This window comes from Acipenser ruthenus, chromosome 6, assembly GCF_902713425.1.
Source record: "Acipenser ruthenus chromosome 6, fAciRut3.2 maternal haplotype, whole genome shotgun sequence".
Classification (NCBI taxonomy): Eukaryota; Metazoa; Chordata; class Actinopteri; order Acipenseriformes; family Acipenseridae; genus Acipenser; species Acipenser ruthenus.
In genome coordinates, this window is record NC_081194.1 from 6,873,392 (window position 1) to 6,896,634 (window position 23,243).

At 38.2% G+C, this 23,243-nt stretch overlaps 1 protein-coding gene across 1 annotated transcript in view; it reads right to left on the reverse strand.

The window, feature by feature from the left end:
• The window catches only part of fmn2b (formin 2b), a 120,195-nt gene extending 104,907 nt beyond the window's left edge, over positions 1 to 15,288 (reverse strand). The window contains exons 1-2 of the mRNA XM_034017474.3: positions 15,197 to 15,288; positions 6,947 to 8,988 (exon numbers count right to left, since the gene is read on the reverse strand). Coding sequence (XP_033873365.3) covers positions 6,947 to 8,988; positions 15,197 to 15,219 — 2,065 coding nt within the window. The 5' untranslated portion in view covers positions 15,220 to 15,288. The remainder of the gene's footprint in view (positions 1 to 6,946; positions 8,989 to 15,196) is intronic.
• Between the last annotated feature and the right edge of the window lie 7,955 nt (positions 15,289 to 23,243).

Genomic DNA, 23,243 nt, shown 5'->3' on the forward strand with positions numbered 1-23,243 from the left:
CCAGATTCTGCGTTTCCTCAACCACACTTACAATAAATCCTGTTATGCACACAACTCCGCACAAGCACAGCACATCGTGTTTGCTTTTACCTAGACTGCTAAAGTTTGTGAAACCAGCAATACAAGGTGTAAACGTCACTTATTTTGCTGCGGCGGAATTGAAATGGGTCGATTAAGCCTTGGATTTGGAATACTGTAGCTCTAAACAGACAAAGGCAAGTAAAAAAACCACAACGCCACCCCACGGCTGCTATGGAGTTCAGTCTTGTATTCAGCTATGATCCCCCTTACCAATCACCTTATTAGTTATTCACACGACATGCCCTAAATGTACCGGTATTATCGCAATCCAATCTTGGGTGCCTCAGCCTAAAAAGCACAAAACTGTATCTTTGTAGCTCAAACCTACTTCAAAATGAGGTTTAGCAAGCTAAATCTGAACATATAAACTTTCATTCCTTTTTTTTTTTTATTTGAAGTTTTCTTACAAATATATTCACAATTATGTTTTTAAAAAAGTGTATGAAGAGAGACTGCCAGTATATCATTTTATCTTAATAAATCTCGGTTTTCCTTTTGCCGGGGGCCAAATAAAACAATAATTTCATTTGCACAGCTTCAATGCTTAGGTTGTTCAGTGTTTTGCAGGGAGAACACTAGTATCTACCCAATTAATCTGCATGCAAACCAGATTCCTCAGCTCAGGCCAACAGCAACACTGCTCACTGTATGATCTGCACATGATCCTTTACTCAAAAGGTTTTTATTGCTAGAATCTCACCACAAGAACACACTATCTATTCCCCAAAAATCTTTCTGTTAAAGTCTGTTTGTGATAATTGGAAAGAAAACGGGATGCAAATAAATCTGTGAAAAAACTTCATGCACTCGTGATTTTTATGGGATGTGAATGAGTTTTTTGTGGCAGTGGCATACAGGTTTCTTCAGAGACAGAAGGCTTCTTGTTGCAGCAGCTAAATGAATGCAAGGCTATGGGGCACTCAGCTGATTAAAGGATCTATATAAAAACGTACAGTAAACACAAGTCATACTGCACAATGGTCATCCAATACCAAACACCATGCAATTTTGAAAAGCAGCGATTCCAAAATATCCTGGAGTGTAAGTCGCTGGTTTCTGAGCAAAGACTCAATAGAGCAAGCTGACTAAAGTTGGTGCAAGTGTATTTTGGATCCCCTGCGACAGAAGAAATCCAAATCAAAAGGGACACAAACCAGGTAGCTACAGATGTCTCAGCAGGATGTAGCACGTCAAGTATTTAGACTAATAGCGGGTGTGCACAGTCCGGTTAGCTGATTTTCAGGATATTTCATCCAGACGTTGAGAGTTTGCATTGTATGACTGCAAGCACCTAGCTTTGTAGCATTAAAAATCACCCGTCCATCCAGAAAAATAAGTTTTATTGGGATCAGGTTGTAATATGCCTAATGCCGTTTTTTTTTTTGTTTGTTTTTTTTTCCATCCCAGACATGGAGGGGTTTTCTGAAACACTAATTTAAAAAAAAAACAAAAAAACACACAACTTATGATTTTCAAGCAAGTTTGATGTAAACCTAAAAATAAATAAAATGTATTACATTACGCACTTAATTTAATAAATATAAGTTTGGTAGTCATAAAACTTTTCTTAAGTGTAGTTTAAGGGCCTTTTCACATATGGTTACCAGATATAAAAACATTTACAAAAAAAAAAAACTTCTGTGCAAATTTGAAAATGCACTAAAACAAACAAACCAAATTCAGTTTGTATGAACCAACTACAAAGCTGGCTTTGTGAATTTATATTAAGGCAGCAGTGTGGAGTAGTGGTTAGGGCTCTGAACTCTTGACCGGAGGGTCGTGGGTTCAATCCCAGGTGGGAGACACTGCTGCTGTACCCTTGAGCAAGGTACTATACCTAGATTGCTCCACTAAAAATCCTACTGTATAAATGGGTAATTGTATGTAAAAATAGTGTAAAAAAAATAAATAATGTAATTGTATGTAAAAATAACGTGATCTTGTAACAATTGTAAGTCGCCCTGGATAAGGGCGTCTGCTAAGAACTAAATAATAATAATAATAATAATAATAATAATAATAATAATAACTGGTTTTGATTAATTACTCTGTTTATATATAAAAAAAAAAAAAACACAAACACACACACACCACCCTACAGGAGGCTCTAGGTCAAACCAGTGTTGCTGCATGCTCTAGTGCTGTGGTGCACAAACTTTAAATGCCGCCCCCCTTTAGCATACATTTTGTTGCCCCCCCCCATATTAAAACATTAGACCTTAACTTTATATTTTGTGTAAATCGCGTATTTGTTCCATAACCACAAAAAGTCCAGATTTAGTTAAATACGTAAGCGTATCACAAAGCCAACATTTCAAATCAATGCATTTTTATATTTACAGTTAAGGATTTTTTTTTTTTACACACTTAGCGGGTGAACACTTAGCTGACATGTTAAACCTGGGTTTCTAAAGATTTAACTTGAGTATGGGTACACCACCCACTAAAACAAAGGAAACAGTTCGGGAATACCAGCGGCTTGTTAAAGTGCTGATATTATTATTATTAGTCAACATTATCAAAAACAAAGCGCGTCATTTTACAGAAACACGAAATCAGTGTGTGGTGCTCCCCATCACTTTGTACACATTTAGTATTTAGCTAAATCTGGCTTTTTTTTTTTTTTTTTTTACACTTGTCACCCCTGTTCACTGCAGTCCACGGCTCATTTCAAAAGGTAACACAACCATATAAATGACAATGGTCATAAATGACAATGACATTCTGGCAGATCTCAGAGTTCTGTTAAATCAGGACTCAAATTGTATGATAATTTCTGACTTGTAACAGTGCAAGACTTCATGACAGTTTGAACAGCTCTAGTTTAGAGAATAGCTGAATATTAAGTATAAGTAACCCAGTTTAGTTGTCATCCTTCTGGCACAGAACCGTTAACCTGACAAGTCAATAACAGGGTTCATAAACGGCAGTGTGTTTGTTTAAGCTCACCAGCTAAAGATACAGCAGAAACCCCAGCACAGAAATCATTTGAAGCATTACATTTTTGTACTTACCAGTAGAAAAATAAAATCTGTTTCTTTGAAGTACAGCCAGTCTATTTATAACCCATTTCACTTTCAATTACATGTAGGTTTCAAGACATTGAAAAGGAACATCAGCAGTACAAGCAAGCTATTGTACAAAACAATGATGCACCTTTTGAAAGGAGACATTTTTGGATATTTTTTTCAAAAATAAAATACTGTACATGAACACAAGTCCTGTACCAAGTCTTGGGTTTTAGAAGTACCCTTAGTGAAGTGCAAAATAATGTATTATTACAGAGATACTCTACAGTATTAATGAGATCATGTTTGTATGTTCACTTTGATCACAAAAAGCAATGGGAATGCCATTATTTAGAATGTGGTTGATTCAGCTAGCCAGTGATTCTATTAAGCAGTTTTCCCTGAATTTAAATGGATTTAGGAGCTTGCAGTCTGATGACTCAGCCCTCTTAAATAAACTGTTCCTCTCCTCTAGCTGCATGAACAACTCCTAGTAAAAGCCTCACGTTCCCAATTGCAGGTACTGTACCTTCTTGACTGGTTACAGCTAATGATAGGGGTGGGCATTTCCTTTGCTACAACATGGTGTTCTTCCTTATTTTTGGAAATAGACACTACTAAATATACAACTTGTGCAACAATATGGAGGTACATTTACAATGGCTTACACAGGGGCTGGGACTGCTCAATACTCAAAGTCCGACGTCGCTGCACAGTTCGGTGTCTATGCTTTTTCTGTTAAATTATGAATAAAAAAATAAAAAAAACACTGTAAAGCCATAAATATTTCCAAACTTTTTATGCGTTTATCATGTATGAAAAAAACACAAACATTTTTGGCACGAATATCAAATTCCACTGACAATACATACTTCATATATCGCAACAGGTCGCCAACATTTCTGGCTGGAGCAAAATAGCTTTTATGGGTAAGATTCGCCAAATATTTTGGTTTGCAAATATTTATGGCAATGGGCACACACAATCAACAGCCAATGACAGGGACCAGGGCGCACCATGCGTGCAGGATAGCTCGCACAGCCACAGGGACAGAGCGAACCCGCAACTACAGGTAATACAGACAGGAGGGGGGGAGAGGAACACAATACAGTGGCATTAACGGCAGACAGTAGAAACAAGAGGGAATACAGTACGCAAACAATACACAGATCACTACAATACCGTTCCATTCCACAAACAAATCTGTGTTGCTGTCGGTTTTAAAACTTAACTTCTCTGTGCTTTGAATAATAAAACGTGAAAAATGAAAGTGCCCCGTGTAGTGTTACTTATACAATTAAGATTGAATTAAACTGGTGGGGATGCAACCTCTAGCATGTAGCTAGTACAGCAAATGCAAGCAAAGACACTTACAGTACAGATTTCTCTCTTTGAGGTACGTACTGAGGTCCACATTTAGCGAACTTTAACAATAACAAAATGTTGGTTGACAAGACGACACAAATGATAACATGCTCCTGTTTACAGTTAATAGAATATTCCGAAATGAAAATGATTTTGTAAAGACATTAATGCATTTCATACGTTTATTCCTACCAGAAATTACTTATTTGGAAAGTTACTTGTTCAGAGTTAGAGAAAAAAAAAAAAAAACCAAAACTGCTCCATATCACCAGATTTATATAGTGCCTTTTCTAAATTCAAACACGGAATTATCCTACATATTGTTTATTAAAATGATATGATATTGCACTAGGCATGTGTTATTTGTGTATATTTATTTATATGTTATTTCTATATTTCTGTATTATATTTGTTGTATTATAGCACATTCTACGTATTACCAGATTTATATAGCACCATTCTAAAATTCAAACACAGAATTTATTAAAATATGATATTGCAATTAATACAGCACTTGCCAATTTCAAGAATGGCAGAGTTGTGATTGATAGGAAAACATTCTAAACTGGCTATTGTGTTCCATAAAAGGTAAAACCATCAGCCATGGTCACTGTTGCCTGGGTGCGAAAAGATGAGCAATGATTTAAATGTAATGATACGCAATGATACGCAATGCATCAGACTGCCAAAAAAACCTGCTTGATTCTTACATGATCTTTCTAGAAAGAGAGTGGACAAAGCCACACAACATGAAGAATAACTGCCCTCAGCACTACTGTTCAAATTTGTCCCCACCTCTCCGGCCTCAGGTACAGTTGTTGCTGTCCCCACTTCTCCAGTCTCAGGGGCAGCGGTTTGCTGTCCCCACCTCTCCAGCCTTGAGGGCTGGGATTAACAAGTCATATTTCTCCAAACGCTATCGGCAATATCCATACAAACAATATTTTCCATTATATGGAATCTACAACATTGGCTTTTTTGTACTAACTGCACAGTGTCACGTGTTAAAGCACACATTGACAGCAATCATTGTATAATGCAGTTACTAATCACAAGGCCTATGATTTCCCAGTGTTATGTCTGTGTGGCCAGTCTTCAGGGAGAATTTGTCATGTGCTTGGTGATGTCATTAATGATGTCAAGTGTGACGGGAAACACACATAAGGGTGCAGAGTTAATGTTGCTACCTTAACTTGTAATTTCCTAACCTTTTGGACTTTTGTAACCAAACCTTAACGTTACTTTAAAAAAGTTTTTGCCATTGAATACTGGATATGGTTGTGTCAAATGTAGCCAAGATAAATTTAAGTTGCTGTATTGAAGTAATATGGGTGAAAACGAGCAATACACATTTATTTTTAACCTGCAATGGCACCTTAAAATCAATGCGTGTAATCAGGCAACACCAACATGTAAACTTAATACAATTAGTGTGTAACAAAAGCATTCATGTGTATATATTTGTAATGCACGATTAACCCTTTCCAGGCCAGGATTAGACTACAATGCAGGAATTCTAAAACAGGGTTTTATTCAGTAAAAATGGTACAGAATTGGAAGAAAAGTTAAATGTTTCTTTAAAAATCTTTCCTCAATAACAACTTACATCATACTATCCCATTTCAGTTTTTCAGGTCCCAAAACATGGTGCCACATATAAAGGAATGTCCCCACAAGAGATACAGTGGTAATCTGCCTCCATAAAAGACCCTTTTTTTCTATTTACATAATTAGGTCATTGTATTACACCTCAACTATGTGGTTGCACAAAAACAAAAATACTTGGATAATGACACTACAATAACCACAACAATCTCTCTCTGCAGAGGACTCCTTATACAGCACAGAAACAGCTGTTTACTGTTGCATAACAGAAAAGATGTTTCAGAAGCCATCTTTGCAGGGGGCCTTTAGGATCTGTACTAAAATTGTATTAATCAAAATTGGGCACAAGTTGCAAAGCAACCCAATCTCTTTGAAATAACGTATTTTATTTGGGTAGTAAATAGAACATTATATCGCACTAGGGGCCTATCCTTAACTACAGCTAAATTGTACTGTATAAAAGGAAAGGTGGGGTCAAATACACACTTAATAAATTCTACTGTAAGAAAGTACTGAAAAATGCCTGACTGAACTTCAAAGAATAAAAACACAACCCGATTGATAGACACATCTGTCGGGTAATTTAAGAAAAAAGCACCAAGATATTACTTCAGTATAAACTACATCTTGTATGTATCAAAAGAAAGCTACACTTCAGTGGGTAACTGCTAACCATTTTATTTAACCCTTTCCTGTTTAGTGCTTAGGTATAATGGCTCCAGTTTAATCGTTTCATGATGTCATGTTGAGGTGTCACAAGTTACAACAGTTGAAGGTTATGGGCAGTGTCCTGGATGTCAAAATGAAACCAAGTGGGGAACAAATACAGGTCTGTGGAAGGACTTTTACAGTACAATATTAGAAAAAATAATAATAATAAAACTCACCAAAGAAGACATCGTTAAAGTTGCACGTGGAGGCCTGCACACCTGAAGATTTCCGCGTCGGACATACTGGCAGGCTCCCTCTTCTCAGCCCATCCTCTGATCCACCATATTCCAAATAATCTGCAGATCCTGCTTTTTTGGGCTGGAGGTTGGCCAGCTCGTCTGTCCAGTCGGCAGACCGGCTTAGGTGACCGGCTATGCTGCAGGACCTTTGTTGTTTGACTTTTCGTTTCTCGGTCCTGTGGCCGAGGTCATATTGTCGCCGGTGAAACAGGGGACTCTGGGAAGGCGATGCTGAAGGAGAGTGGTTTGGAGAACTCAGCTGCCTTGTTGTTGTTTTAATGTAACTGGGGTGAATAGTAGGGTATGGTTTGACAATAGGGGAGGACACAGAAGTCAAACTTGGTCTAAAAAGGTGAGCTGTTAAGGGGCTTCCAGCTGGCCATGGAGAAAAGGGCAGACTGCCCTTTCTATTTATTGTAACAGGGTCAGATTCTGCACTCACTTTTAAATCATTGGCCCACCCCATTGATTCATCATAACTGTCTCTACCATTAGCAGTCACTTCTGGGGAACTTGGAGTTTCTTCTTGGTTATTTTCAAAGTCAGTCTGGCTTTCGGTCATGTGAGACGGTAGTCCCGATGCCTCATTTTTCTCATCAGCCCTGTCCACACTTCCGAAAGGTACTGTCAAGTCTTGGTAGCTGTTGGTAGCCGTTGCCCTAGCAACAGGGCTTCCACCTCTCTCATCAGTTCCAGCTGCAAGAGGCTGTGCATTCTCACTCAATAGCTTGTGTTCCTTTGTCCCAGACAAAGTACAGGGTGGGTTGTCAGCTTCTATTGATGCCTCCTTTAAATCATTTGGAATGTTGTAAACAGAAATGTCTTGTTTTTCACTGCTTGCAACTGACAAGTGCTGCTCAGTAACCAGGCCATTTTCTCTGTCAGGGACCGCCTCCAGAAGTACAAAGTGCCCAGAATCTAGGGGGGTCGTTTTAACATCACTCTCATATTTATACTCCGCTTTACAGCTTGGCTCTTCAGCTGTTGAAATAACCCCCTGCTGAAGCTTAATAGCTTGCTGGATATCAGAAAGCAAATCCTCTTGTTCGGCAGCCGAGTGGAAACTATAGATATCAGTATCCGAGCCAGAGCTGGCCCTTTGTCTCTCTTGCGTTACCACAGTTGCCTGTCGGCGTTCAGTTGTGAGGTGAAAATGCTCAGCTTCTGTGTCTGACAGGCCCAGTTCATCAGCAGAAAGGCTGATATCGGGGGTTTTGGTTCTGATGGAATGGGCACTGTCCAGCTCATCTGCTTGTGAGTCCTGGTTTTCCAACACATCCTCCTTTGATCCTTCTGTGAGCCCTTTTGCCTTGGATAGGTTCTTTCGTATCCGAATGGTCGAAAACACAGATGCTTTGGTTTCAGATTTTGATTTTTTTGCCCGTTTGCCATGTGCCTTCTTTCCCTGCGCTCCTTTCTTTGTGCCTTCAACCTCCCTGGGCCCCCCAGCATCCTCATCATTATCCCCTCCTGCCTTCTTTAGCTTTCCGTCCTGGTTACCCATGTTTTTCAGCAAGCGGACTCCTTTAGCAATCAAGCCATGTTGATGGATGCTATTTGCTCTGCCTCTCGACGAGATTCTGTTTAGTAACCCAGGCTTGCTTTCCGGTGACGAGAGCAGTGATGTTGATGCAAGGGAAGCAAATGCCTGTTCTTGCTCTCCCCCATCTGCTGAAGCTAGCGTTCTGCATAATGAGCTGCTTGCAGTCTGCTCCTCAGGGACATGCTCAGTGCAGCACTTGTGTCTGCAGACAGCTCCTTCTCGTGGCTGCTGATGCTGCTTTTGTTGTTGCTGCTGCTGCTTCCCCAAACTAGCAGAGCTACTCTTTCTGCTCTCTTTGAAAGGGGTTCTGAAAAAGCTTTCCGTTAAAGCAGGGACCTGCTTTTCAATTGTCTGTATGGCCTGCATCATGCACGTAAGGGAAACATTTTCATTATCAGATGGGAAAATCACAGGATGCTGCCTTAAAGGTGTCCCCCTAAATAAAATAAAAAAGAATACAATTACAAACTTAAAATACTTTGATTAAATCACTATAAATGGCAATAGTAAACCTTGTAAACTGGAATATAGTAAGTAGTAAAACAAACATGTATTTATTTATTTATTTAATCAATCTCTATATCTCTATCTAATGTAGCTCCTTAGAAGTTGTGTATGTACAAACACTTAGGTCACTGATATTTATCTATTTCAGTATCTCAAAATCAGATTTAAAAAAAATGTATATATCAGCAGTATAAAGATTAAAACGAATCCACTGGTAATTTAATTAAAACTGACAAATCGTATCACAAAAAAAGCATAAATCACTTACAGCCTAATAGGTCCATACCATGTTAGTTACCTATATTGACTGAATTAAGTATTTTATTACGCTATTTAAAATGTGAAGTCATAAAATGATTCGATTCATTGTTTTACTGTGGAAACATGAGACATGTTTTTCTTCCCCCATGGATAATGACTTGTATTTTAATATGCACCAGATAATCAACTGAATCCCCAGGGAGTCAAGGTGCCAAAAAGACTTTGTCCTCCTTTCTCTTTTCAAAAAAAACAAATTGTCCTGGGGGGTTAATGCAAAGAGATTTGCATGATAAATCAAGGCTGGAGAAACACTATAGTCCACCACCCCATCCCATCCCTATGTAATTATGAAGATTACTGATCTTGAAGAAGGAAAAAAAATAAATAAATAAAAAATAAAAAAATGACTTAGAAAGAACATGGGTGATGATAACCAGACACACAGTACACAGTAAACTCCACCCAATAAGTACACATTCAGAAGATGCAGTAGTGGCAAGAAACTAATCCACTAGTCTTAATCTCTTCAGAAAATTGCACTTAAAATAAAATAGCTTTAAAGGGCGACTTGTATTATTTTTTTTCAAACAGGACATGTGTTGCAAGGACTAGGGATAGTGTATACTCAATGCAGACTAGCCTACACTTCTCAAATTCTAATCTAATGTAGACCTACTGTACTAATACCAAGATTTTACTGCAATTTGCCACAATGCTTCCTAGTACTGCAACACCATTCAGAAATACATACGATTACCTGCACATATCTATTGTGCTGCTTTGGCTAAAAGTAACATGTGTTAACTGTTAATGTCACAGAACAGGAATAAGCCACCAGGAATCGTGCTATAGAGACATGGATTAGAAATTGGAACTACAGTTTCATTTAGAAAGAGGTACCTGGTGACAGTGGGGAAGAGGTCATTTCCAAATGCAAACTGATTAATGTGAAATTAATCTGAATTAATTACAGTGGGTTAACATTGGTGGGAGGTTGCATAAAGAATGGGGGCTTTGAAAAGAGTGGATTTCATATGGAACTAAAGTGTTGTCAAAAAGGCATTACACACCAAGGGCAGGAAATGCACTCATAGCCACGATTGTGTAACTATCGTTTATGCATTTGCATACCACACATTGATTTATACTTTATAGATCTGCGGTTTTAAAAGAGGCCTGTCTCCTTTGACCAGTGCTCAACCCCCCCCCCCCCTAAATAAAGTGCCGGAACGCACTAAATCATGTCAACAACAGTTAAAATTTAACTAAGGATAACATACAGTAGAAGCCTGTTCACCCGAACAGCTGGGGATCATAGCAATGGTTTGTATTAATGAGCGTTCAGGTATTTACAAACACAGCAATACACGTACATATATTGCACTCTAAAGGTTTATTTCAAAATGAGTATTTTTCTGATTGAGTTTCACACTGTATATAACGTCACTCTGCAAAGCGGTACTGAAGCGTTATACACAAGTACATTAAATGTAAAACTGATTCAAATAAGAGAGCCACTATAAACAAGTTAATACTATTCTCAGAACAGCAGGCTGTATTCCATAGTGCTGTTGTGTGGATATTCCCTCCAAAAACAATGAACAATGAGTTTATGATGTTTGAAATTAAATAAGCGATCACACAATATCACGTCTTTCTTAACAGCTTGTCTAACAAGGCATATAACGGGACATTTTGGCTGGTATTAAAGTCGGTGGATTTGCTACTTTGGGGAATTGACAGTTTTTGAATTGCCGTTTCAGCACGGTCACAAAGAAAAATGCAACACATTTGGATATTAATTAAACCCTTGTAAAAAAAAAAAAAAAAAAAAAAAAAAAAAAGAATAGTCCTACTACAGTAACAGGTGCAGTTCACAGTGCCTCTGGGTTTCTGACCGCATCAGATCAATTCCAGATTTTTTAAAATCCTTGGATAGAAATGTCCGGTCTACTTTTAAATCACTGCCATTCATATCTACTTTGACATCAGACACATTATTTCCCTTGTCTAGCAGTTCTTTCCTGGTTCTGCATACCAGTCTGCCAGAGGAATATGTACTGCATGAAACAAATGCAAAATAATATCTAGATGGATTTATCTTTTACATCACTGAGAATTTGACTAATACCGTCTGCAGCGAATGCACGTCTTGACCTTTAACTCGCAAGTATTTCCTGCCCAACTCATGTGATAAAGGAGGCTTTTCCGAGTTTTCACAAACTCGAGTTGTCCATCAACTCGAGTTCTGGAAGAATTCAGACCAATTCGGGCGCACTCGAGTCGACTCGAGTCTGCTGTCCATGAAAATATAAGTGTAAATCAAGGTCAGCACATACTAGGATAGAAACAGAAATCACATCCCTCTCCCACAGTAACTAATGACTAAAATTTAAATAAAATACTACTTTTTTTATATATTTGCATTTGTAATTTCTAAATATTACGTATATAAAATCAGTGGTCACGAACCCAAAATAAATGTCACTTTTCTTAACTTTAATATATGGCAAGTCTAGTGTTTCAAACATATATAACTACCAATAAACGGTCTTCATGAATTTACACTGCTGTGCAAAAGTCTTAGACACATTCAAGAGCTATAATTATTTATATTATATATATATATATATATATATATATATATATATATATTATATATATATATATATATATATATATATATCGATGTTATGAGCATCAACACATTTACTCAAAGCCTCCACTAGTGTTTTCCACTATTAACAACTTTGACTTATTAATATAGCTTAGTTTGGGTGAGAAGAAACCAAGCTTGTCATTTAGCAACCTATAATTCACATTGATCACAATCTTCAAAAACTTGTGATCACAACAACTCAAAGTAAACTATACATGAGCAGCTAATATGAAGTGTTGTAGCGAATCCATCACATTTACCCAGTGGTTCTCAACATGGGGGGGCGCACGAAGCACGAAGAGTTTTTTTTTTTTTTTTTTTAAATGTATGTGTGACATGACGTTCTTTAGATGGCGCAGGTTGATTCTATGGTAGCATAACCACCTCCCCAAAATGTGCAAAATGTCTAAGACTTTTGCACAGCAGTGCATATAACAAACATGCACATATCATACAGCGCTAAAGTGTACATACTGTAACAGTTACACCCCTGCTGTTTTTATGTATTTATTGTTTATAAATACAGTAGTGTACACTTATGTGGAAATATGGAAATTTAACTTCGGTCACAGTTGTTTTTAGGCTTCTTGTTAATGACAGAAAAGTAGGTCAGGATCCCATTACGCTTTTTATCAGACATTGCTATCACTGGGGTAGTGGTAAATGAAAGTTTTGTAGAGTTGAACAGATAGATTGAACAAATAAACACGAACAGATTGATTGTTATTGCCCACCCACTTTTATTGTCTTTTTCAATGAACACGCAGAGAGGTTAACGTGAGTCCGTGACCACACTCAGACAGCGTGAGTTTACTGTCTCAACGTCCAGAGCGAGGCGAAGATAATATTCTTTAATGCATTTTCACATGTGTGGTCAAATTCGAACATAGTTTGATGGAAAATACTAATATTTATTTTCAAAAAGGTTCTAAAAAAAGTGCAGGAGCGCTATTCCGGTGCGTTCTGCCAGGACTCGAGCACTGCTTTTGACACTGCTGCACTGTACAAATATAAACAATACAAACATCTGACTATTTACTGGCTACTGAAGCTGCCTGAAACTAAAGACACAGAGGGGAACCTTTGAAGGACATTTTTTAGTCTGCACACAATGAACAAAAACCATATACCCTGCCACATTGTTACTGGAGAAAAATGTATTTTCTATGAACCAATAAAACCCACTCAGACCTTATTCAGAGGTCAATGTCAGGGTCATCATTTTATTTATTTATTTATTTTTGGGGGGTGGCTTTTTTTCAAAGAAATCCTCAGAATCTGCATATCACACACTACATTTCCCACAAATAAATAAAAACACATTCAGTATTTTTTTTCCTTAACATAACCATCCTTGCTTTATTTCTGAACACCCATGTGTTTAATCAGCCATAGAAAGCAGCTGCCTTCCACATTTTGCATAATGTTATCTCATTGTTGGTACTGCTTTGTGAAGCTGCCTGGTTGCATTTATTTTACAAACCCTGTTCTGCAGTAGTCTTGAATAAACCCAGTGTGTGGCTACATTTGCATATTTGTTGTATTATGTGCCGAATCACTTAACAACCCTGAAGAGTTTATAAATCATTACTTGCAAAAAAAAAAATAAGAATTTACACAAAAAATGAACAAAGAAAGAAATGCACCCAACTACACACATTAAGATAGGAACATCACCACAAATGTATTGGGCTTGCAATTAATTGATAAGGATGACAATCACCACAAGTGTAATAATCAGAACATTTTCATGGAATGACCCTGCTGCGGTACAATAGTTACATGGTAAAGGGATTCTAACCATGTCCACAAATACTGCAGTTTAAGGTTCCTTTTAAATAGTCACACAACATTCTGCAAGACATAACTGCTCACAGCTACCATACCAACAAAGTCATACTATTCACCAAAATGATTTTATTAGGGAAGTTAATGCTATTAATAACACTGCAATAAAGAAAGTATGCATCTGTGTGTAGTTAGATAGATAGACAGATAGATAGACAGACAGACAGATAACAAGCTTTAACTTCATGAAATGATAGATACTCACTCAGCAGCATCCCAGATATTGAACGTATTACAACACAATCAAACCAAAGTTAAATACTTTTGGAGCAGACTATCTTCAACTGCTATTCGAGAAAACATACAATTCAACGACATACATGTATGTATGTGTAATTATAACGTCACAGGTAGTATAACTTTTTCAAAGCAAACGAAACACATTGCTACACACACACGTCACGACATCTGATTAATCTTAATAATCATCTTCATTAAATAATAAAGATAAAAATCAACTTGCCTTTTTTTCCTGTTCAGTCTGGGCTGAGCAGACAGACAGCAGTAATGTTTATATATGGACTTTCAGTTACATAAACTTGCACAAACCTTAGCAACCCCCTAATCTCCTAAAAGGGCAGCGTCTTAAGAAAGAAAAAAAAAAACACGTGTCTTCAAACCCCAAATGATGTCATAACACAAAATACGACTTGTCAAACAAATTGCTATACATGTGACCAAACTGGATAAATCCGTGTATCTAAATAAAGCCAAAATGTGCATTTTTAAGGGGAAAAAAAAATCTCAAGACGCATGATTTAATTTTCAAAACAACCACCTATTGAGAGACTGGAACGAAACTCAATACAGAACCAATTTATAGAAATAACAAAGTTAAACTAAATGAAGGAATGAATACAAGCAGGTTCTAACGTTTGGGGGGGGGGTTCCCTTTGATATTTATTTGTAACACCTTTGCTTTCTTTGAATTTGAGATGTTTTAAGGTGGACCAGTTTTAAATGTTCAGGATTAATTGGAGTAACCGGTAGTTTGCCAGGCCTTCACTTTATCAATGTTACTCTAACGTAAAATAAATAAATAAATGCATACATAAATAAAAGCAACACAAAAATGTTACCCAGTAAATTCAGTGTTCTCTAATAAACTCGTTAAAATAAAAGCCAAAATCAATTACAACTACAGGCGATTCTATTGGAATACTGCGGTGTACATAGCTTGTCTCAGCTGCTTTGAAGTTGATTACTTTTGAGTTCAGAAAACTACACAAAGCACAAGTTATATTCTAGTGACAGTAACGCATCGATTTATTTTTAAATGTAGATGAAAGTGGGAGTTTGCCAACAATACCATAAGAGCATATATATACCACTTGGAAAAACTGAATAATACCGAGAGGACTTGTATTACCTGTAGGGTACCACTAGCTCCATTTCACCATCTCTTTTGGAAGTTCCGCCCACTCCGTTTTTATATAGCCACGTGAAAGCACATAGTCCCGTCTGCTTTTAGTTCTCATTGGTTGATTACATTTTTTTTTAATAAAAAGTAATATTTCAGTTTCAAATTTCACAATTGCACAATACTCTCTAAACGTGTGTCTTTAAGGATTATTTTCATTTAAGGCCGCATGCACATATATTCGCTCCTTATAAAAAACACATTCCAGTCCAGAATACACCGCTCTGTCATTGGAAGGGAGGGCTGTGTAGGGTTCTAGGACATTTTCAGGAAAAAAAAGAAGAGAAAAATGGGGAGCGAGGTTGACACAAATTGTCTGCTCCGCTATAATAAAACCAAGCTCTTCCCTAAATTTGTCTGGGATTATCCTTAACGGCTAAATTGCTTTTAATACAATTTTATTCATGTATGTATATTTCCCTTCCCTGTACTGCTATGATGTTTACAGTCGTTCTGTGTATGAAGTCTGTTCTGATGTTGAATTGTATAATAATGTTGCTCTCTACGACAATCCACTTAGCATTATAAAACCGTTCTTGTGAGTACTCCCTCATAGTATTGCTTTTCTATATCTTCACTAAATCAATATCAGTAATTCATTATGTCATCGAAGCGATCTGAGCTTTACTTGTAAGATAATATGATGCCTCCCTTCTTTGGGAGAAGGATAATATGCTAACTGCCTTTGTGATGACCTTTAAAAGTACGTCCCTGCATTTACCAAAAGGAACAGTAGGGCCCACAGTACCGGTAGTACATAAGCAATCATTAAAAAAAAAAAAGATTACCATGGCCTACACCCAGCGTATATCAATGAAGTTTATACGTACAAACAAATGTATAGGTTTGGTCATATCTTTCCAAATTCTGCTGCTCTCACTAGCTTCAGGTGGAGAATGGCATGACCAAGTTTCATCACAACTGGATCTAAAGACACAAGTAAAATGTAAAGTGTGACATAGAGACATGTAAAGAAAAAAAAAGAATATCCTAACTGATTTGGGGTGATATTTCTACTTGGGATCCTAACATACATAACACTGACAGGTTCTGTCGGAAGGGCTGGCAACCCCACTGTTTCTCCATCACCAAGGCTATGTATCCCTAACAAGGTATGATTAAACTGTGTGTGTGTATATATATATATATATATATATATATATATATATATATAAAACAAGCCAGATGACAGATTGCTCCAAGAAGCCAGAATAAGAGAGTGATCTAATCCAGACCCCTCTGTACAGACTGATAATGGTTGTCATGCTTTTTAAAGTTTCTTAGAAACTGTTTGTGTTACATGGCTTTTGAGGTCATAGTAGTTTCTACACACAGTTCCAGTTTGGCTTTGCAATGTGGAAAGCACATCCTACTGGAACAACGGCTGTAATGTTCAGATTATTCCTAATCTTTTCATATTTTTCTTTTGTTCGTTTACAATCTATCACATGTATGAAAGCACATCAGATGACAACATAAGGTCTGTAGTGATTGCTAATCCTGAAATTGTATTTGTAAGGTGTTTCAAATGATGTACAATCTGAAACAGAAAATACATTAACAGTATCTGAAACTTTTGTTGTTAGATATTATAAAAAGTGTTTATTCAGAACCGACTGTAAAATGATCGAAGTCCCCATCATGCACACAAATAAGATAAATATTAAGAAATACAGAAATCAAGTGAGCATATCTTTTAAATGAAAATACTTTTTGCTTGTGTTTTAATGGACTTTAAAGTCTAATTTCTCACCTCTAGCAACATTATCACTGGTCCCATTTTTCGTTTTATGGTTCCTTGCTTGTATTTTATACTTCAATTTAGAAAAATGCAGGCATTTCAAAGACAGCCCTATAGATACAAAGTTTCTGCTTCTTCCCAGAAGCTACTTGTTTTGTGTGTAGTTCAAACTCACTTCAATGTATCTGCAAAAAATAGCCTCAATACAAATCCAGTTATGGTGACGTGAAGGAGTTTACACCCTAGTGGACACTAGTCCACATCACAAAACCAGCACACGATGTGGCATTGTAATAATTATATTCTATACAGAATATAAACCATACAACCCCCCCTCCATCTATACAGAATATAAACCATACAACCCCCCCCCCTCCATCTATACAGAATATAAACCATACAACCCCCCTCCCTCCATCTATACAGAATATAAACCATACAACCCCCCTGCCTCCATCTATACAGAATATAAACCATATAACCCCCCTCCATCTATACAGAATATAAACCATACAACCCCCCCTCCATCTATACAGAATATAAACCATACAACCACCCCTCCCTCCATCTATACAGAATATGAACCATACAACCCCCCCTCCATCTATACAGAATATAAACCATACAACCCCCCTCCATCTATACAGAATATAAACCATACAACCCCCCCCCTCCATCTATACAGAATATAAACCATACAACCCCCCCTCCCTCCATCTATACAGAATATAAACCATACAACCCCCCCTCCATCTATACAGAATAGAAACCATACAACCCCCCCTCCCTCCATCTATACAGAATATAAACCATACAACCCCCCCTCCATCTATACAGAATATAAACCATACAACCCCCCCTCCCTCCATCTATACAGAATATAAACCATACAACCCCCCCTCCATCTATACAGAATATAAACCATACAACCCCCCCTCCATCTATACAGAATATAAACCATACAACCCCCCCCTCCATCTATACAGAATATAAACCATACAACCCCCCCCCTCCCTCCATCTATACAGAATATAAACCATACAACCCCCCCCCATCTATACAGAATATAAACCATACAACCCCCCCTCCCTCCATCTATACAGAATATAAACCATACAACCCCCTCCCTCCATCTATACAGAATATAAACCATACAACCCCCCCTCCCTCCATCTATACAGAATATAAACCATACAACCCCCCCTCCATCTATACAGAATATAAACCATACAACCCCCCCTCCATCTATACAGAATATAAACCATACAACCTCCCTCCATCTATACAGAATATAAACCATACAACCCCCCCTCCATCTATACAGAATATAAACCATACAACCCCCCCTCCATCTATACAGAATATGAACCATACAACCCCCCCTCCATCTATACAGAATATAAACCATACAACCCCCCTCCATCTATACAGAATATAAACCATACAACCCCCCCCTCCATCTATACAGAATATGAACCATACAACCCCCCCCTCCATCTATACAGAATATAATCCATACAACCCCCCCTCCATCTATACAGAATATAAACCATACAACCCCCCCTCCATCTATACAGAATATAAACCATACAACCCCCCCTCCATCTATACAGAATATAAACCATACAACCCCCCTCCATCTATACAGAATATAAACCATACAACCCCCCCTCCATCTATACAGAATATAAACCATACAACCCCCCCTCCCTCCATCTATACAGAATATAAACCATACAACCCCCCTCCATCTATACAGAATATAAACCATACAACCCCCCCTCCCTCCATCTATACAGAATATAAACCATATAACCCCCCCTCCATCTATACAGAATATAAACCATACAACCCCCCCCTCCATCTATACAGAATATGAACCATACAACCCCCCCCTCCATCTATACAGAATATAATCCATACAACCCCCCCTCCATCTATACAGAATATAAACCATACAACCCCCCCTCCATCTATACAGAATATAAACCATACAACCCCCCCTCCATCTATACAGAATATAAACCATACAACCCCCCTCCATCTATACAGAATATAAACCATACAACCCCCCCTCCATCTATACAGAATATAAACCATACAACCCCCCCTCCCTCCATCTATACAGAATATAAACCATACAACCCCCCTCCATCTATACAGAATATAAACCATACAACCCCCCCTCCCTCCATCTATACAGAATATAAACCATATAACCCCCCCTCCATCTATACAGAATATAAACCATACAACCCCCCCCTCCATCTATACAGAATATAAACCATACAACCCCCCCCTCCCTCCATCTATACAGAATATAAACCATACAACCCCCCCTCCCTCCATCTATACAGAATATAAACCATACAACCCCCCCTCCATCTATACAGAATATAAACCATATAACCCCCCCTCCATCTATACAGAATATAAACCATACAACCCCCCCCTCCATCTATACAGAATATAAACCATACAACCCCCCCTCCATCTATACAGAATATAAACCATACAACCCCCCCCCCTCCATCTATACAGAATATAAACCATACAACCCCCCTCCCTCCATCTATACAGAATATAAACCATACAACCCCCCTCCCTCCATCTATACAGAATATAAACCATACAACCCCCCCTCCATCTATACAGAATATAAACCATACAACCCCCCTCCATCTATACAGAATATAAACCATACAACCCCCCCCTCCCTCCATCTATACAGAATATAAACCATACAACCCCCCCCTCCATCTATACAGAATATAAACCATACAACCCCCCCTCCCTCCATCTATACAGAATATAAACCATACAACCCCCCCCCCCTCCATCTATACAGAATATAAACCATACAACCCCCCCTCCATCTATACAGAATATAAACCTTACAACCCCCCCCTCCCTCCATCTATACAGAATATAAACCATACAACCGCCGCTCTTTTTTGTATGGGGATCATCATTGGGCTCAGACTGCAGCCCTGTCTCACTCTACGACCGTGTGAAGAATTCTGTTCTTTTGTTACCCATTTTCACACCACACTTATATTCTGAATACATTGACTTTATTGTGTCATATACTTTACCCCCTACACCACTTTGAAGAAGTCCTACATGCCAAATTGAATCAAATGTTTTTTTTTTAAATCTATGAAACAGGCAAATATGTTTCCTTGGTTTGTTTGGTGGATGTGTTTGTTTATTGGGGTGTGTAGGTTGTGGTCAGAGGTATAGTGGTTTGGTTGAAAGCCAGTCTGACTCTCACTCAGGATACTGTGCTCATTAACTTCTTCATGATAGGGATTGTTCAATTAAACCATTTAGAACAGGGTTGGAACAAAGACCAGGGGTAGGAGAGTAGGAGAGTGTTTTGAAATAGTAAACATCCTCTTTAAAAAAATACATAAATAAAAATACCGAAACATTTCATTACAGATATCATAGGTTTGAATAAAGCCTGAGTTATAGGAATATGGTTCATAGATGCATGTTAGCCAATACTGTAACAATGCTAAATCTTGTGTGGTCTGGAAAACACTTAAGTGACATGATTTAGCCATACTAATCATGAATGAAAAGATGACATATTTTGGCAGCTGGAACCAGTTCTTGCTGCGCCAGATACGTTTTATTGATAAAGTGTAAAAGATCTGACATGCCCTGCCTCTGATCTGTAAAGAGATTGTATTTTCCATTCCCCCTTATTACAGTGTGCAATCCCATTCATTTAATTTCAATAGCCATGTTACTATAATATTGAATTCAATGAGCAGTGAATACAATTAAACTGTCCTATTTGTACAATGTGTGATTATATCCTCTGTTTTCATCCTTAGTATATCAAACTCCTGCCTGTGGAACGCGTCTAGAAAAAAATCTAAAAAAGTTTAATTTCTGTTTAGGTTCTATATCTGCTAAAATTATTTGTATTTTCTTTCCCGGAATACAGGGAAACGATTTTTGGAATACAGCTACAAGTTTCAAATACAAATGTTGTTCTGTGCCTTTGTTGTCACGGAATAGATTATCAAACAGTTAGGAAATGACTGTGCATAAACAGCAGACAGAAGAACGCATCCATATCCAAACATATGAGGAGTAACTGGGTCAGTTAAAGAAAGGAAATACAGCACAGTACAAAGTCAGGAGATGAAGTTCAATAACGTTAATATACTTACCAGTAAAATAATGGGACAGGGTCCTGGGATCCTCCTGCTTGTTTGAGATACCATTGACCATTTTCACTGAAATATTACATTATGTTGTGCCCTGTATTGAGAGGAGACAGGGCCCAGAGCATTTCCCACTACCCGGTTTCACAGTGGAGCGTAACAGAAGATTGGGTACTACAGTATAGCACTGTACCAAGCTTTGTTTTTTAAGGGCAGTGTTGGCTGCCTGCCTGATCTTTATTGATAACTATCAAGGAATGACTGAGCCTTCACTTTGCAAATTAAAAGTAATTACTGGGTGAATTATTGGGGGAGAGAGAGAGAGAGAGAGAGAGAGAGAGAGAGAGAGAGAGAGAGAGTGGGCAGGGGGAGAGAGAGAGAAGTAGCATGTAGGCCCTAATCCTAAATTTTTAACGCATGAGTAATTTAAAGAATAGTTTCTGTTTTAATCTGTTTTAATTGTATAGTTTGATATTCATGAAAATGAGTGATGGTGACTTTAACAAAACTCTAGGACATTCTTTATGAATATCACATTTTATGCATAAAAATCTAACTTTAATGAACTTATGAGTTAGAGCTTTATGAATCAGGCGTTGTGTTTTTGGTTATATCAAAATGGGTGATAGGGTTTAGATGTGTCCTGCACTGTCTACACCCAAAGTATAAGTATTTTTTCTTTTCTTCTGCAACTGCCCATTCTTGATTATAAAGTGTATTCCCCAGCAGTGGGGAACTTATGCCTGGCCATGGAGTTCTCATTTGGGCCTTCCCTGGGATAGTGTGGAGTAGTGGTTAGAGCTCTGGACTTCTGACCAGAGAGTTGTGGGTTCAATCCCAGGTGGGGGACACTGCTGCAATACCCTTGAGCAAGGTACTTTACCTAGATTGCGCCAGTAAAAACTCAACTGTATAAATGGGTAATTGTATGTAAAAATAATGTAATTGTATGTACAAATAATCTGATATCTTGTAACAATTGTAAGTTGCCCTGGATAAGGGTGTCTGCTAAGAAATAAATAATAATAATAGTGCTAGATATCCTTCATCATGGATGCAGCTCTTGGTCCTGCTGGGTTCTAAAGTACAGGTTAGGTTATACCCAGTGGGACGTGGCTGATAATTGAGTGCAGGCTGCCAGATAGTGGCAAAGAGACATGCATCACTGAGAACACAAATTATAATGCAGAGCATGCATACAGTAAACATCTGAACAGCTGATGCTGTCAATCAACATGGGCATCTTTTAAAGATTTAAATAGTTTTATATGAGTAAAAAAATATATAATGTTGAATTGCTGTATAAACTGAACTATTGCAAAATAGTAGCTGTGAACCCATTTTGTACCAGGTAGACATTGAAATGCCTGCTTATTTTGCACCAGTGTCCCGACAAATTGTTTGTTTCAGGACAAGGGTGTGTGTGCTTGTTGTTGTGGCATTAATAGACTGCTGCTGGTATACTGCCTCTTCCGTTGCTTATGCTACTGAGAGAAACTTCCTTCAGCCTGGCAGTCACATCCCTGATTAAAAGTGTGGTGTTTCAGGGGCTCCCGAGTAGCTCATCCGGTAAAGGCACTCTCCGTTGAGTGCACGATGAGCCCTATAGCCTGGTGGTCGCTGGTTCGGGTCCAGGCTATTCCACTGCCGACCGTGGACAGGAGTTCCCAGGGGGCAGCGCACAACTGGCCGAGCGCCTGCGTGCCAGCCTGTAAGCTACCCAGAGTTGCGTGGTTCTCCGATGCTGTAGCTCCCAGGTGGTTGCATTGCGGGCGCGCAGAGTGAAAAGAAGCGGACGGCTGACGGCACATGTTTGGGAGGACACGTGTGTCCGTCTTTGTCCCTCCCGAGTCAGCACAGGGATGGCAGCGGTGAGCCGGGTTGAAATAAAAAATAATTCGACATTTCACATTGGGGTGAAAATAAGAAAATAATTGCTGATTCCAAATTAAAAAAAAAAAAAAAAAAAAAAAAGTGTGGTATTTCTAAAATGCAGACTGCTGTTATTGACAATTCAACAACCACTGAGAACATTGTTCTTTAGTGACACCTTGTGGCTTTATCCCTGAATTAC